This window comes from Solanum stenotomum, unplaced genomic scaffold (genome assembly GCF_019186545.1).
Source record: "Solanum stenotomum isolate F172 unplaced genomic scaffold, ASM1918654v1 scaffold37726, whole genome shotgun sequence".
NCBI lineage: Eukaryota > Viridiplantae > Streptophyta > Magnoliopsida > Solanales > Solanaceae > Solanum > Solanum stenotomum.
The window spans coordinates 1660-15315 of NW_026034568.1; the positions used below are offsets into that span (position 1 = coordinate 1660).

Below are 13656 nucleotides of genomic sequence, written 5' to 3' on the forward strand. Positions count from 1 at the left end.
CTCACCAACAGTTCGAGATAAGTCAAGACAGTTAACTGGGACAAGAATTTTTTGAGGATGACCTCAAAATTTTCAATAAGGTTCAGCGAGAGCTTAGAGCAACTTTGAATACTTCCCAACAAGTGACCAGACAGATCTCAAAACACCAACTCCGAATGACGTTCATCAAGTTTGACGTGACATGACACTTGACAGTGACTTTTCCCAAACATCACTTTTGAAAATATATTTTTCTTAAAAACTTTTCCTTCATGTTTCAATTATATTTGCATGAAAAAATGTTTTGTCTTATCTATCAAGAAGCGGGTGATCGGAGAAATCAACCGGAGATAGCAAGACAAGGAGCAGACAGCCGAAGAGATTGACACAGATCAGTTCATTTGGTAAAATACTAACAATTTTTCTGTGGATGCAGGTCTATAGGTTTGCCTCAAGATCGGCATAAAAAGGGCGAAGAGCTCTCCAAAATTAACAATTTTTCTGTGGATGCAGGAAATATTTCATGCTTCTTATACCAAGAATTGAAAATATGAGTAGCATTAATTTATTGAAATTTTCAGCAAGACAAAGTTCATAACGAACATGCAATTATGTTCGGAGATGGGACAAATGAAAACCTTGAAGAGAGAAATATTATTATTTTCCAGCAACTAAAGATACCTGGAAGATATCTATCTGCATTACATTATTAGATATGATAATATTCTTACCCTGAAGGTTATTTATATCGTATCGCCAAATGAGATGATACCACTACTTCGAGGGTCATTTTATTTCGTATTGTCGAATGAGACGATACCACTATCCGGAAAGTCATTTATATCGTATTGTCAAATGAGATGATACCACTACTCCGAGGGTCATTTTTATTCGTATTGTCGAATGAGACGACACCACTACCCGGAGAGTCATTTATATCGTATTGTCAAAAAAGATGATACCACTACTCCGAGGGTCATGTTTATTATATTGTCGATTCAGACGATACCGCCATCCCAAAAGATACCCAGAAGATCACATATGTTGCTCGGTGAAGCATTATCTTCATTTGGTATCAGGGAGGCATCATCAAAAGAAATCATGCATCGCGAGAAAAGTTTCATGCATAGCAAGAGAAAGAAATCATGCATAGCAAGAAGAAGACCATGCATAGCAAGAGAAAGAAGTCAGGCATAGCGGGAAAAGATTCACGCATCGCGGGAAAAAGATTCATGCATCGCGAGAAAAGAAATTCATGCATTGCAAGAGAGAAGACTCATGCATAGCAAGAGAAAGAAATCATGCATCGCGGAAAAGAAATCATGCATCGCGAGAAAAGCTTCATGCATAGCAATAGAAAGAAATCATGCATAGCAAGAGAAAGAAGCCATGCATAGAAAAAGAAAAGATTCATGCATCGCGAGAAAAGAGATTCATGGATTGCAAAAAAAGATTCATGAATCGCGGGAAAAAGAGTCATGCATCGCGAGAAAAGGGATTCATGCATTGCAAGAGAAGATTCATGCATCGCAGGAAAAAGATTCATGCATCGCGGAAAAGTCATGCATAGCAAGAGAAAGAAGTCATGTATCGCGGAGAAGTCATGCATCGCGGAGAAGTCATGCATGACAAGGAAAAATGTCATGCATTGCGGGAAAGAGATTCATGCATTGCGGGATAAACGTCATACATTGCGAGAAAAATGTCATGCATTGCGGGAAAAATGTCATGCATTGCGGGAAAAAGAGTCATGCATTGCAAGAGAAGATTCATGCATCGCGGGAAAAGGATTCATGCATTGTAAGAGAAGATACATACATTGCAAGAAAAGATTCACGCATCACGAGAAATATTCGCCTATCAAAAGAAGATCGACATCGGGAACATCATTTTTTCTCTGCAACAACGACATCAAGAGAACCGTCAATATGTTACACCAGCTTATTTTTATTGCTTTGACATCAAATGAAGAGTACATTAAAAATTATATTACAAATATGAGACATAAGCTTTATTTGCTTTACGTCAAACCCGATAGAGTTGACGCCAAACGTTCAAGGAGAGAAATTAAGTGTCGACACGGTAAAAGGCACTATCTCTCCATTTGAATTGCATTTTTGTGCTAATGAATTTTATCTCAGTCTTTGTCGAGAGCATCCGAGAGGATGAATTCTCAAAACAACCACAGGTGCGGACGACATCAAAAGGGATGCAGCACAACGTGGAACTTTTTCTTAGCAGCGAACTGGGACATAGTCCAAAGAGGAGTGCCAAACTCTTAGGACGCGAGCAGAGGAACGACTTCCACCACAATCAAACCACACCCCTATCAAAAGGCATGTGGGTTTATCTTTTTGGGTTTGTCGGTTTCAGTTTCGCATCCGGAAATTTTTTGGTCTCTACCGTAAGCAACTTTCCAATCTGAGTGACAATACACCAAGAGCTTTGAAAATTATGTCCGTGTAAGTTCTTAAGTATGGGTGTGAAGTGCGCCACATTCATGACTAAGAGGTTGCAAGCCTCCTTTTCATACTCGACTCACTTTGTCGCTTTTCCAAAACAAAAGGTGATCTAGCATAATAGATTTCCTTTCCAACCGATCGAGTCGAACTACAAGCAGCCTGATTTCCTAAGTTGAGGAATATGTAGGCGGGATCAGTGTTGAAAACTCGGCTGTAATCCGACACTCACTCTTAAATCTTATTCTCGAGCATCCCGGTCTCTTCATAATCCGATACCAGGATGACTTTTGAATTCTTTCGAATCATGCGTTAAATCAAGCGTGTCGAACTACAGGTGGCCTGAATTCTCATATAACCTGAGATATGTAGGAAACCCATTTCCGGGGTTCGGCCATAGTTCCCAAAGTCCGTACCAAAAACCCCTTTTTCAGAAAGATGAAGATGTGGTCGGTCAAAATTGGATTAGTCAAATTCATTTTCCTCGAATTTCTTGTATCAATTCAAGTAAAATGAGGGACAGTTGTTGACACCTAATTTTGACCTTCCTCGATAATAATCAATTATCGAGCTTCTTAAATTCCGAACGATTTGAAATAATTGACCTTATAAAATTCAAAATATTTTTCAAGTTAGTTTTATGTGATTTTGTCACTTTTTGGAACTTTCAAATAGTATATGCATACATATATATATATATATATATATATTATTATTATTATTATTATTATTAATTAGCATATTTTATAGATATTTGAAAATCATATCAAAAAGATTTTATTTCTTTTTAGCTAAGTATTTTATTAATCTAGTTTAGTTTAAATCATAATTACGATTTTGAATTGATTAGTTCGTATTTTAATTATGTTATAATTAAGTCAATTATCTTATTTCGTTAAGATTAGGGAGCTCATTAATTAATTTCTATTAATTCGTCTCGTTTAGTTTTAGTCGAATTACCAACTAAACTCATTCGGCTAAATATTTAATTCAATTGGGCTACAATTTCAACTTAAATTGGTCATGATTGTAATTCAATAGTTATTTCATAGTTTGCCAAGATAGCCACCCTAGCTTAAGTTCTAATGCTTTTAAGACCAAATTTTTGGGCTAAATTCAATTTCCCAGCCAGCTTTTATGTTTCTGCCTTCAGCAGCCCACCGAAATCAGCCCACAACATTCAAAAATGACCAAATCCAATTCAATTCCAGCAAATACAGCAGCCCATACCTGACCCGATCTGTCCACTTTTTCCTTCACAAAGAAAACCCAGAAACAACGTCCAACTCCATCTTCTTCAACGTTCAAAATCCAGAAGCGACAAAAATCCCAGCAGCACAGCACCGTTCCAGCAAGCACAGCAGCAGCAAAAGCACGCGCTTTTCGTCCTTGGGGGTGCGAGATGAGGCCACGTCGCTGCCCAAGGACATGTCTTCGATCCCAAGCGTTGATTTCCCCCTTTCCTCTTTCGGAATAGGGCGAAAATCGCAGAAAAAGAGGTCTGTCCAGAATGGTGAAAGAAATTGAATTTGAAATCGGCCCCAAATCTTCTCACCCGGATTCCCCCCAAAAAAATCGAACCCTATCTCCTTCTATATATCCCTTTTTTCGTTTCAGTTTAAGGGGATTGGATTTTTTTTTTGGAGTGGAAAATATTCTTGTGTTAGAGAATCATTAAAGAAAGTAAAGAAAATATTAAGAGGAAGTTGTTGAAATTTGGGAGAACATATAGAAACTAAAATCAGAGAGTAAGAATTTTGGTTTGATAGGGTCTTCGCTCGTTCTCTCTGACCCGTTGTCGGTGTTCGTGGTCGTGTGGTGGAAGAGCTCGCTCCAGCTCGGCTGTCCCAAGTTTGTTGCTCCTAGAAAGGTAACACCTTATTTTCCCTTATTTCGTCTATTGTAGTTTAATTTGTTCTCTGTTCGGTGAAGCGGTTGTATATCCATATTTGTTTCTCTCCGTTCAAACTCTGTTAGTGCTGTAATGTGTGAATTAGAATGTCATAATCGCTAATCTTATAGTACAACGCCTTCACATCTTGCTTTGTTTGAGAATGGGAATATGTTTTTGCTTTCACACCTTTTGCCCCTCAATGAAAAGAAGTATTTTGTTTGTTTATTTTGATTAGTATTTTGGGCCAAATTAACTAATTTCTTGAAATCATGGTTATTTCTTATGTTAAATTTCCGTTGAAATTGTATCTAAGTATTAATGTATATATTTTCTTTTCTAGAACGTGTGACTTTGTTTAAAATAAGTAGCATGGATTTGGGTATAATAAGAAGTCTTGACCTTTTCTTTTTCTTTTTTTTATTTTTTTTATTTATTTTATTTGCTTATTATCGAAAATGTCCCGAAAAGGATTATCTAATTCATTGTGTTGAAACTAATGTTATTTAGAATGTTCTATATTATATAACTTAGTTAGTTCAAGCTAAACATGGACTAGGTTGATTAACTCGTTGGAGGCAAACTATGCTTCTTTGCTCTTAGTTGTCGCTTGTGTCAAGGGAAACGCTAATACTTCTTTACTGTTTGCATAAGGTTTGAAACTATTTAATATGTGTAGTTGGACATCCCTTGTTAATATGTGAATCCATGATTTGATATACCCATGTTCCCCTCTTAATTAGTATTCTATCAATCGGTGTGTTAGGTTGGATGTCTGAGCTAGTGTTCATTTCCCACCTAAAGGCCATCTTTCTATCTTTAGTTTTGGATGTTTGTAGTTTGGTCTGGTCAAATATTGGAGTAGAACCTTAAAGGTTGAATGATGCGAGGGTCACATGTTGTTTACTTATTTATTCCGCATAAGGATCGAGGATTGTATTAGTTTTCTTATCATTGCCTCGCCTTGTTTAATTCCAACGTGTGCTGAAAATGATAGGTAGTTATCATATTTACATAATGGATTTGGTTCTAGATATTTATATAGTAGCATAAATCTTGGTGTGTATATACTTATATTTTTGAGAATGACTTTATTTTCAGCTTAAGATTGTTTATTGATGATTAATGTTTTCCTTTCATTTTAGTCGGCATTACTGCCTAGTTGCAGCTATTAAATTCCTTATTGTTGAAGGCAGTGGTTTGAATGTTGGCTTTGTCCCCTCTCTAGTGTGTGTATATATATATATATATATATATATCTCATTGTTTTTCCCTTTTATATAACTAGTGAATTTGCTCATGTTTCATATTGTTGAATTATACATTAATCATTTCTCTTTGCTATGATACATGTGAATGCCGTTGGAGACCTTTGGGCTCCCTCTCCTTACATTTCGCGAGTTGGGCCTTACGGGCCCGATTCTATATTTCTCGATCGAGTCGACCTCATTCCCGAGTGAGAAAAAGTGATGAACAGGTGGGAAGCAGCAAGTACAGAGCAGGAAATCAAGTTTCTCGATCCCGGAATGCCCAAGGAAAGGGCTGTATACTTGCTGTATACAGCAGTATACACTAGTATACATGAGAGATTTTGATATACAGGTCCAAAAAATTAGTACAGGTGATCGAAGAGTTGTATTAGGCTGCATACATTCAGTACACAGCCTAATATACACAAAAATGGGTCGAAATACATGTCGTATACAGCCGTATATGCTTGATGTATACACAGATTTTAAGTGCAAAAAGGGAGGCGAAAATGGGCCAAAAGCCCAAGGGAATTTCAGCAAGTCCAAGATTTGGGCCAAAGGCCCAAATTTGATATTCCTCCCTTACTCTTATTTATTTTGTTATATTTGACTAACGTTTTGATTATCTTATGATTTAATTTAATTAAACTCCCCAAGAATGGTCATCTCATTTTAATTTCGAATTAAATATATATATTTTAGTTTTTTATTTTAATATTAGTCTTATCAACACTTAAATTAGTTCCCCTTTTTTGAAAATTCCCATTTAGCTCATTCCCCCTTAAAATAAATAAAGTGATGAAAATAATAATAGTTTTAAATAATTAGTTAAAATAAATGAATTCCTTCACTTAGGTTAAAATTTCAAAATTAGTCAAAATTATTTCGGTCAAATCGCCGGTCAACCGCGAGTTAGCGGGCATTCCGAGGGCCTAACACCTTCTCGGAATGTACATTGAACTTCGAACCCTTTTTTTTCAATTGATTTTATCTGTTTAAGTCTTTGGAAAAATCTTATATTTTTTCTTGATTTTTTTTACTAAAAATTAAGTGGCGACTCTGTTCTTTTGGAAACTCGATTTCTCTTAAACCATAAGTTTAATCGGTTTTTCGAAAACTAAGTCATTTTTTCCTTTTATATATATTTTTAAATAAAACAGAAATGGCGACTCTGCTGGGGATTTAATTAAGTTCTAACCATAAGATTTGACTTGTTTGACTAATTTTATTAATTGCTAAATTGTTTATCTGCTCTCAACTTGTTTAAATTGATATAACTGTCACTGCATTCATGGCACCCGATTCCGCCAAACGGCAAATAGACTGCATTAGGAAAAAAGGCGGTTACGTGGCTTACCACGGCTGTCCTTCAGAAAAACACAAGTTAAATTCTTTGGAAGTGATAAACGAATAGTTGGCTTGTGGTCATCCAACGTCGTTTATTATACTTCACCCCGTTGTTTGTCCGACTCGGGTAACCGTCATTTCTCAACCAATTCTAGTCAGCCTAGAGTAGAGCGAAACCAAATCCAAATCTAAGCATTAGCCTAAGACGACTTAATACCCAAGGCGTATTAAGTCCATTAGTAAAACCGCCAAAAATCATGTCCAAGGTCCACGACCTAACGACATATCATATTGTTTGACATTTGAAAGATGTATGTGTGGAAACCTAATTGTTGCCTATTTGGGGGAGGGGAATCTTAACCGGGTTTTTGTTTTGTAGGTATGGATCGATTTCTCAAATTCGACATGGTAGTGGAAGCCCCAGTTCTGCTCAAGATGTGGTACAACGACCTTAATGCATTTCACAAAAGGGACCTCAACAAATATGTAGGGGCCTCAACAGAACTCATTAACATGGTTGGATGGCCCGAACTTATTGAAGTCCTCACAGGCTATTGGGACAACGAGAAAATGGTGTTCCGATTTGGAACCATGGAAATCACCCCGACAATTGAGGAAATTCGGGACGGAATAGACACAGTCGGTACAGGGCTTGAAAGAAGAGTGAGAAAGCAGGAAAACATCTTAATCCCTAACAAACCTACTCTCGAGGATATCGTGAATTGGCTTGGATTAAGAAAAGATTACGCTTTTTGGGCCGAAGGTTCTAGCATTGCTTTTATGGATCTTTATGTTAGATTCGGGAACGCTAGCTTCTACGCGAATTACAACCAAGAGTTCAGGGTCACTTACAGAGAATGGGACGGGATCAGACCTTTGGCATTCACCGTCGCACTATTGGGCACCATGGTTTTCCCACACGGCCCGAGCCTCAGTATCAACACCCGGGTAATAATGCTTGCACACACTCTCTTCCACGGGCATCTGAACCAAGGGCAAATAAAGTATTATCCTATTGCACCTGTCATCCTTTCCGACACGTACCGTGCTTTGGGGAAATGTAAGGAGGGGCATCGTTACTTTCAAGGTTGCAACCTTCTTCTTCAATGGTGGATAATGAGTCACTTGGTGAAGAGACATGGAACTCAAGAACTCCATACCCTCGATGAGCATAATGCTCTTAAGAGTTTGAATGACATGTTGTTCTGGGCAGACTTGGAAAAAAGAAGAACTAGAGAAAGATGGGCTCAAATTTTCTCTGAGTTGAGAGAAGAAAACATCCAGTGGATGTTCGACCGTTTCATCTCGAAAGATGTCATAGTACGAGGCGACAGACAACTTGTGCTTCCTCTTCCAGGTATTCGAGGTATTCGCCCATATGCACCCATCCGGGTCTTGAGACAGTTTGGAAGAAGACAAACTACACCTCCAGAAGCATACTACCGTATCTATGTGTTCGACATCGGGGATGATAGAGTGCCTGAGGCTTCAGAGATGCTGAGAGAATGGAAAAGAACAGTGCGAATGAAAGACGACACCATTGCCGCGGACCGATTTAATGCGGGGTACGATGAAACTTACAAAGCTTGGTTGAAGCGCAATATACAGGGTATCTCCTTCTCAGTTCCGAACATTTACCACAGTGTAGAGGACAAAGAGTCCAAAGCTTTGATAGAACTAAGAGAGGTAAGAAGAGAAGCCCAAGAAATGCATGAGGAATTTCTCCGAAAGCAAAAAGAGGATAAGTACGCCCTCGAGAGCGTAACTCAAGAATTAGAAAACTTGAGAAACGATTTGGGAGAACTTAACTTGTGGATTGGAGATAAGAAAAGCGGAATGTGTCTTGAAGACTGGGAAGAGAAAGGTCGCCGGAGCGAAGGATACTTGCTAATGATTCAATATAGGCTTCAACATCTCATGGCACAGAACAAGAGGAGCAGATCAGATGCGGGGCCGTCAGGAGCATCTTAGTGGATTTCGCCCCTGCGTGGGTTCTTCTATATGTACTTATTGTTATTTGCCCCTGCGTGGGCTTGCCTTTCCTGTATTTTGGTACTTTTTTCAAATGACCCCTGTGTGGGCCTTTCATTTGTGTTTTTCGTTTATTCCCTACTTCCCTCGCTTATTTTCGCTTCTTGAACATCATTTTATATGCAAAATTTGCTTTGGGGTAACAAAATGGTTCAATTCTACACATACATCTTTCAAATACGCTAGGCCTACCCTTGGCATAAAAGGGCCCCCTACTTGTTTAGGACGCGCGATATATGCTTATGTGTTTTAACTATTTACGTGATATTGTTGCTTTAAATGAGGACGTTTTAGCCCACTCCTTTCAAAATTTTCTGAAAATCCCTACAATACCAAATATAAGTCACTACCAAATGTCCGACCAAATTCCGTGAGTCTTAAGTTTCTCAGCCAGAAATAAAATCCTATTACCAAATCCTAAAATACTACTCTATCATCTCAGAAAAGGTGAAATTGCTGCTAAGATGGAAAAAGGCAAAGGTATCGACATAGAGCCAACTGAGGAGGATTTGAGGATGGAATTGCAGCGGCTCAAGCAAGAGATCCAAGAAACCAGAGAAAGGAGAATGAAAGTAGAGTTTGCCACTGCGGTCGCACGAGTAGCAAATGCGGCACTAGACGCAGAGTTGGCAGCAAAGATGACAAAATGTGTTGTTATAGATGAAGAGACAACTGTTGTGCGAAAGAAATGCGATGCCCTAAAATATATGACCCTGACGCTTCGGAAGCCACGTGGAAAACACTCTTTCTTCAGCCAAGAGGCCACCAGCAATGGTCCCGAAGACACTCACATTGGAGCTACTGAAGAAGATACTAGGGAGGAAATTGTCTATAGGCCTCCTCCACAGGGACGGTGGAAAGAAGGGAATGAGAAATTGCCCTCGAAGCATGCGAGTTTGCCCCCCCATGATTAATGCAACAATCGGAAGAAAAATGGCTTGGATGGAAGCACACTCTATCTTTTAGGAGTTTTATTGTCTGTTTTTCACTTTCTTTGTAATCACCTGAAATGAATGAAAATGAAAATGAAAATTTCCTTTGTATTCGAACTACGTAGGGCCTGAATTCTCCTTCGGAGATACGTAGGCAGCCTTTCAAGGCCCGGCCCCTATCTTTTTAAAATTTTCTTTTCCCCCGCTTCCATTCTACAAGGAAACATTGAGTTCAGATTGACAGATGCTAGAAGATGCAGCAAAAAGACCTTTGCTCAACGCAATTTAGCCTTTCTGAGTCACTAGCCCCAAAATAAAACGAGCAAATTCCTGCTTGTTCAAAACTCAGTCCCCATTACTCGTGGGTTAACGTGTCCTCAAACGAAGCAACTTTTATGTGTTTATCTGCTTTCTATGTGATATCTTGCATTATTCATCCAGAACTAATACTGACAGATTTGCCTTTGAGTTGTTTTTCTCTGCAGGTAGTTAGAACTGATCTGTGTTGATACACTGGCCGATCATCCCTATTTTACCAGATCAAAAGGGCCTACAGATTCCTTTCCCAGCCAAAATTCACAAAAGAGAAAAACAGCAATGAGTGATAACAACGAAGAACCTAGTCTTACTGATGTTGTGGTGGCTCAGCCCGCCCTTGCTGATCAGAATGAACTAATCCTACAGTTGATGCAACAAATTGCAGAAATGAGGGTCGAGATGCAGAGGAGACAAGATTTGCCACCTCCGATTTTTCCTGTCAACACTCCACCAGACGAAAGACCTCCAGTTCAAATTCCTCCTCCTAACGTGGAACAAGCTCAAAACCTTCATTCGAGTCCTGCTCGTAATCCTTCCATCATTGACCTTACCACCCAAAACCCCCACTACGCCTCAGCCTCTTATCAAACACCACCCCCTCCTCAAAATACCAACCTCCAAGCTCCACTCCCTTTCCCCAATGCAAACCACCAAACTGGCCTACCCCCTCAAAGCCAAAATCTTAACCGCCCGCATATTTCCCTCCATTACCAAAATCAACATACCAACCCCCAGACTTTCCCTCAAAATTACCAAACCACTCAAAATGCCCAAAGTCCCTCTATTGCTCCACCACTACCACAAAAAGCCACTTTTCAAATACCCGTCCCCAACGAGCATGACGCCCATGGTTCGGAGCTTGACCACTATGAGAAGAGGGAGAGAGAGTGGAGGTCAAAGGAAGAGACCGTCAAGATAGATATGAAGGAGGAAATTAAAAAAGCCATGAAGGAGCTGAACTGCATTCCTGAGGTCGCCGGATTGAGCTATGAAGACCTGTGCATTCACCCGAATTTGGACCTCCCAGAAGGGTTCAAGGTGCCAAAATTTGACATCTTCGGAGGAACGGGGAACCCCTTAGCACACTTGAGGGCCTACTGTGACCAACTCGTGGGAGTTGGGAGAGACGAAGCTTTGTTAATGCGACTTTTTAGCCGAAGTTTGAACGGAGAGGCTCTAGAATGGTTTACGTCTCATGAGACGAAGCAGTGGTCTAGCTGGAACGCTCTGGCTAAGGACTTCATCGAACGATTCGCTTACAATGTGGAGATCGTTCCTGACCGTTACTCATTAGAGAAGATGAAGCAGAAGTCGACTGAGAGTTACCGAGAATTCGCATATAGATGGCGAAAGGAGGCAGCTAGAGTTAGACCTCCCATGTCAGAAAAGGAAATTGTTGAAGTGTTTGTGCGGGTGCAGGAGCCCGAATATTATGACAGAATCATGTTGCTCGTTGGAGCAAAATTTGCTGAGATAGTCAAGGTAGGTGAGACTATCGAGGACGGATTGAGAACCGGGAAGATTGCCCGTGTAGCTGCCTCGCCCGGATCTTCGGGCTTGTTGAAGAAGAAAAGAGAGGATGTGTCATCTATCTCTTATGAGGGGAGGAAGACCTCGAAGAAGTCATCATCATACCAAGGTCGTCCTCGACCTTCACAGAGTTTGTACCCGGCATGTTATGCACAGGTTGATTACCAAAATACCCCTCCCACCAGTTACCAAAACACCCCTCTTCCCAGCTATCAAAATACTCCCCCTCTTAACTACCAAACTCCCCCTACTATCTACCAAACTCCCCCTCCAGTTTACCAGACTCCATCTTATCCCTACCGAAATGTCGCCCCCAACTGTGCCAACATTCAGACAAATTACCAAACACCTCCCCCAATGTACCAAACCCCAGCTCCATTTTGCCAAAATACCCCCTCGAACTACCAAGCTCCACAACCAAACTACCAGACCAACTCATATCCCAGATATCAAGCCCCCCGTCCAAACGCTCCAAATTATCGTCAAATGCCTCCTCCGCAACAAGGCAATTACGATCCCTCTCGTCCTAGATTTGAGAAGAAGCCCGCTAGAAATTTCACTCCGCTTGTTGAAAGCCAAACAAAGCTGTTCGAGCGATTAATTGCGGCAGGATATATTCATCCAGTGGGTCCCAAGCCGGTTGACACTAGCTCAAAGTTTTACAGGCCTGATCAGAGGTGCGCGTATCACTCCAACAGTGTTGGACATGATACTGAAGACTGTATCAACCTGAAGCATAAGATCCAAGACCTGATTGACCAGAATGTGGTCTATCTTCAGACAGTTGCGCCCAATGTCAATAGTAACCCTTTGCCAAATCATGGAGGCGCCACTATCAATATGATAGAGACAGATGATGACTGGTGCGTGACAAAGGCGATAGTTCCGATTGCTCCTGATGAACTGGAAAGGGTTGTAGCTTCATTGAGCATTAGAGAGAAGAAAGAGTTTGTGATTCTGACACCGGAGAAGGCTGTTGCCTTGGTGCCGCGAGAAACTCTTACTCGACCAAAGTTTGTGATTGAAACGGCTGTTACTCAAGGCATGACTAGATTTGGTAGGTGCTACATACCGGAAGAGTTGGCCCAAGGGGGGCAGAAGAAGGATCAGACTAAAAGGCCGATTAGTGAAGCTGAAGCCGAGGAGTTCTGGAGAAAGATGCAACCGAAAGATTATTCGATTGTGAAACATTTGGAGAAGACACCAGCTCAGATTTCTGTATGGGCTTTGTTGATGAGCTCACAACTGCATAGACAGGCTCTGATGAGGGCTTTGGATGATACTTATGTGCCTGTGGGTACTAACAGTGACAATTTAGCAGCCATGATAAACCAGGTCATCCGAGGACATCGAATCAGTTTTTGTGATGAAGAGTTGCCTTTTGAAGGAAAGATGCACAACAAAGCTCTGCACGTCACCTGTATGTGTCGAGACAAGATAATTAATCGCGTCTTGGTCGATGAAGGATCCGGTCTTAATATTTTCCCACTTTCGACTTTGAGGCAGCTGAAATTCGACTTGGGAAAGCTTCACCAAAACCAAGTCAATGTGAGGGCCTTTGATGGAGTGCAAAGAGACACATTGGGTGCAGTGAACTTGGACATTCAGGTGGGCCCTGCGGATTTTAATGTGGAGTTCCAGGTGTTGGATATCAACACCAGTTACAACTTGCTTCTGGGAAGATCGTTTATTCATATGGCTGGGGCTGTGTCTTCCACCCTTCACCAACTAATGAAGTTTTTTTGGAAAGACAAAGAATTGGTCATTTATGGTGAAGGGAGTCATTCCAATGGGTACGCACCGGTCGTTGATGATGTCTCTCGAGGTTGTGATTTCTACACGGTGGAGCTGGTAAATGCCACCGGTGATGACTTGGTTCCACAACCTCCCCTGCCTGCCGTGTACAAGATGATTGCTAC

At 40.5% G+C, this 13656-nt stretch overlaps 1 protein-coding gene across 1 annotated transcript; it reads left to right on the top strand.

The window, feature by feature from the left end:
* Window positions 1–7307: 7307 nt before the first annotated feature.
* LOC125852633 (uncharacterized) lies at window positions 7308–8897 on the top strand. Its single transcript, XM_049532356.1, has one exon. The coding sequence runs from the start codon at window positions 7308–7310 to the stop codon at window positions 8895–8897; it is 1590 nt and encodes a 529-aa protein (XP_049388313.1).
* The last annotated feature ends 4759 nt before the right edge of the window (window positions 8898–13656 follow it).

Bases quoted from the DNA above. Each gene is read 5' to 3' on its own strand.
- LOC125852633 (XM_049532356.1), top strand. From the start codon at position 7,308: ATGGATCGATTTCTCAAATTCGACATGGTAGTGGAAGCCCCAGTTCTG.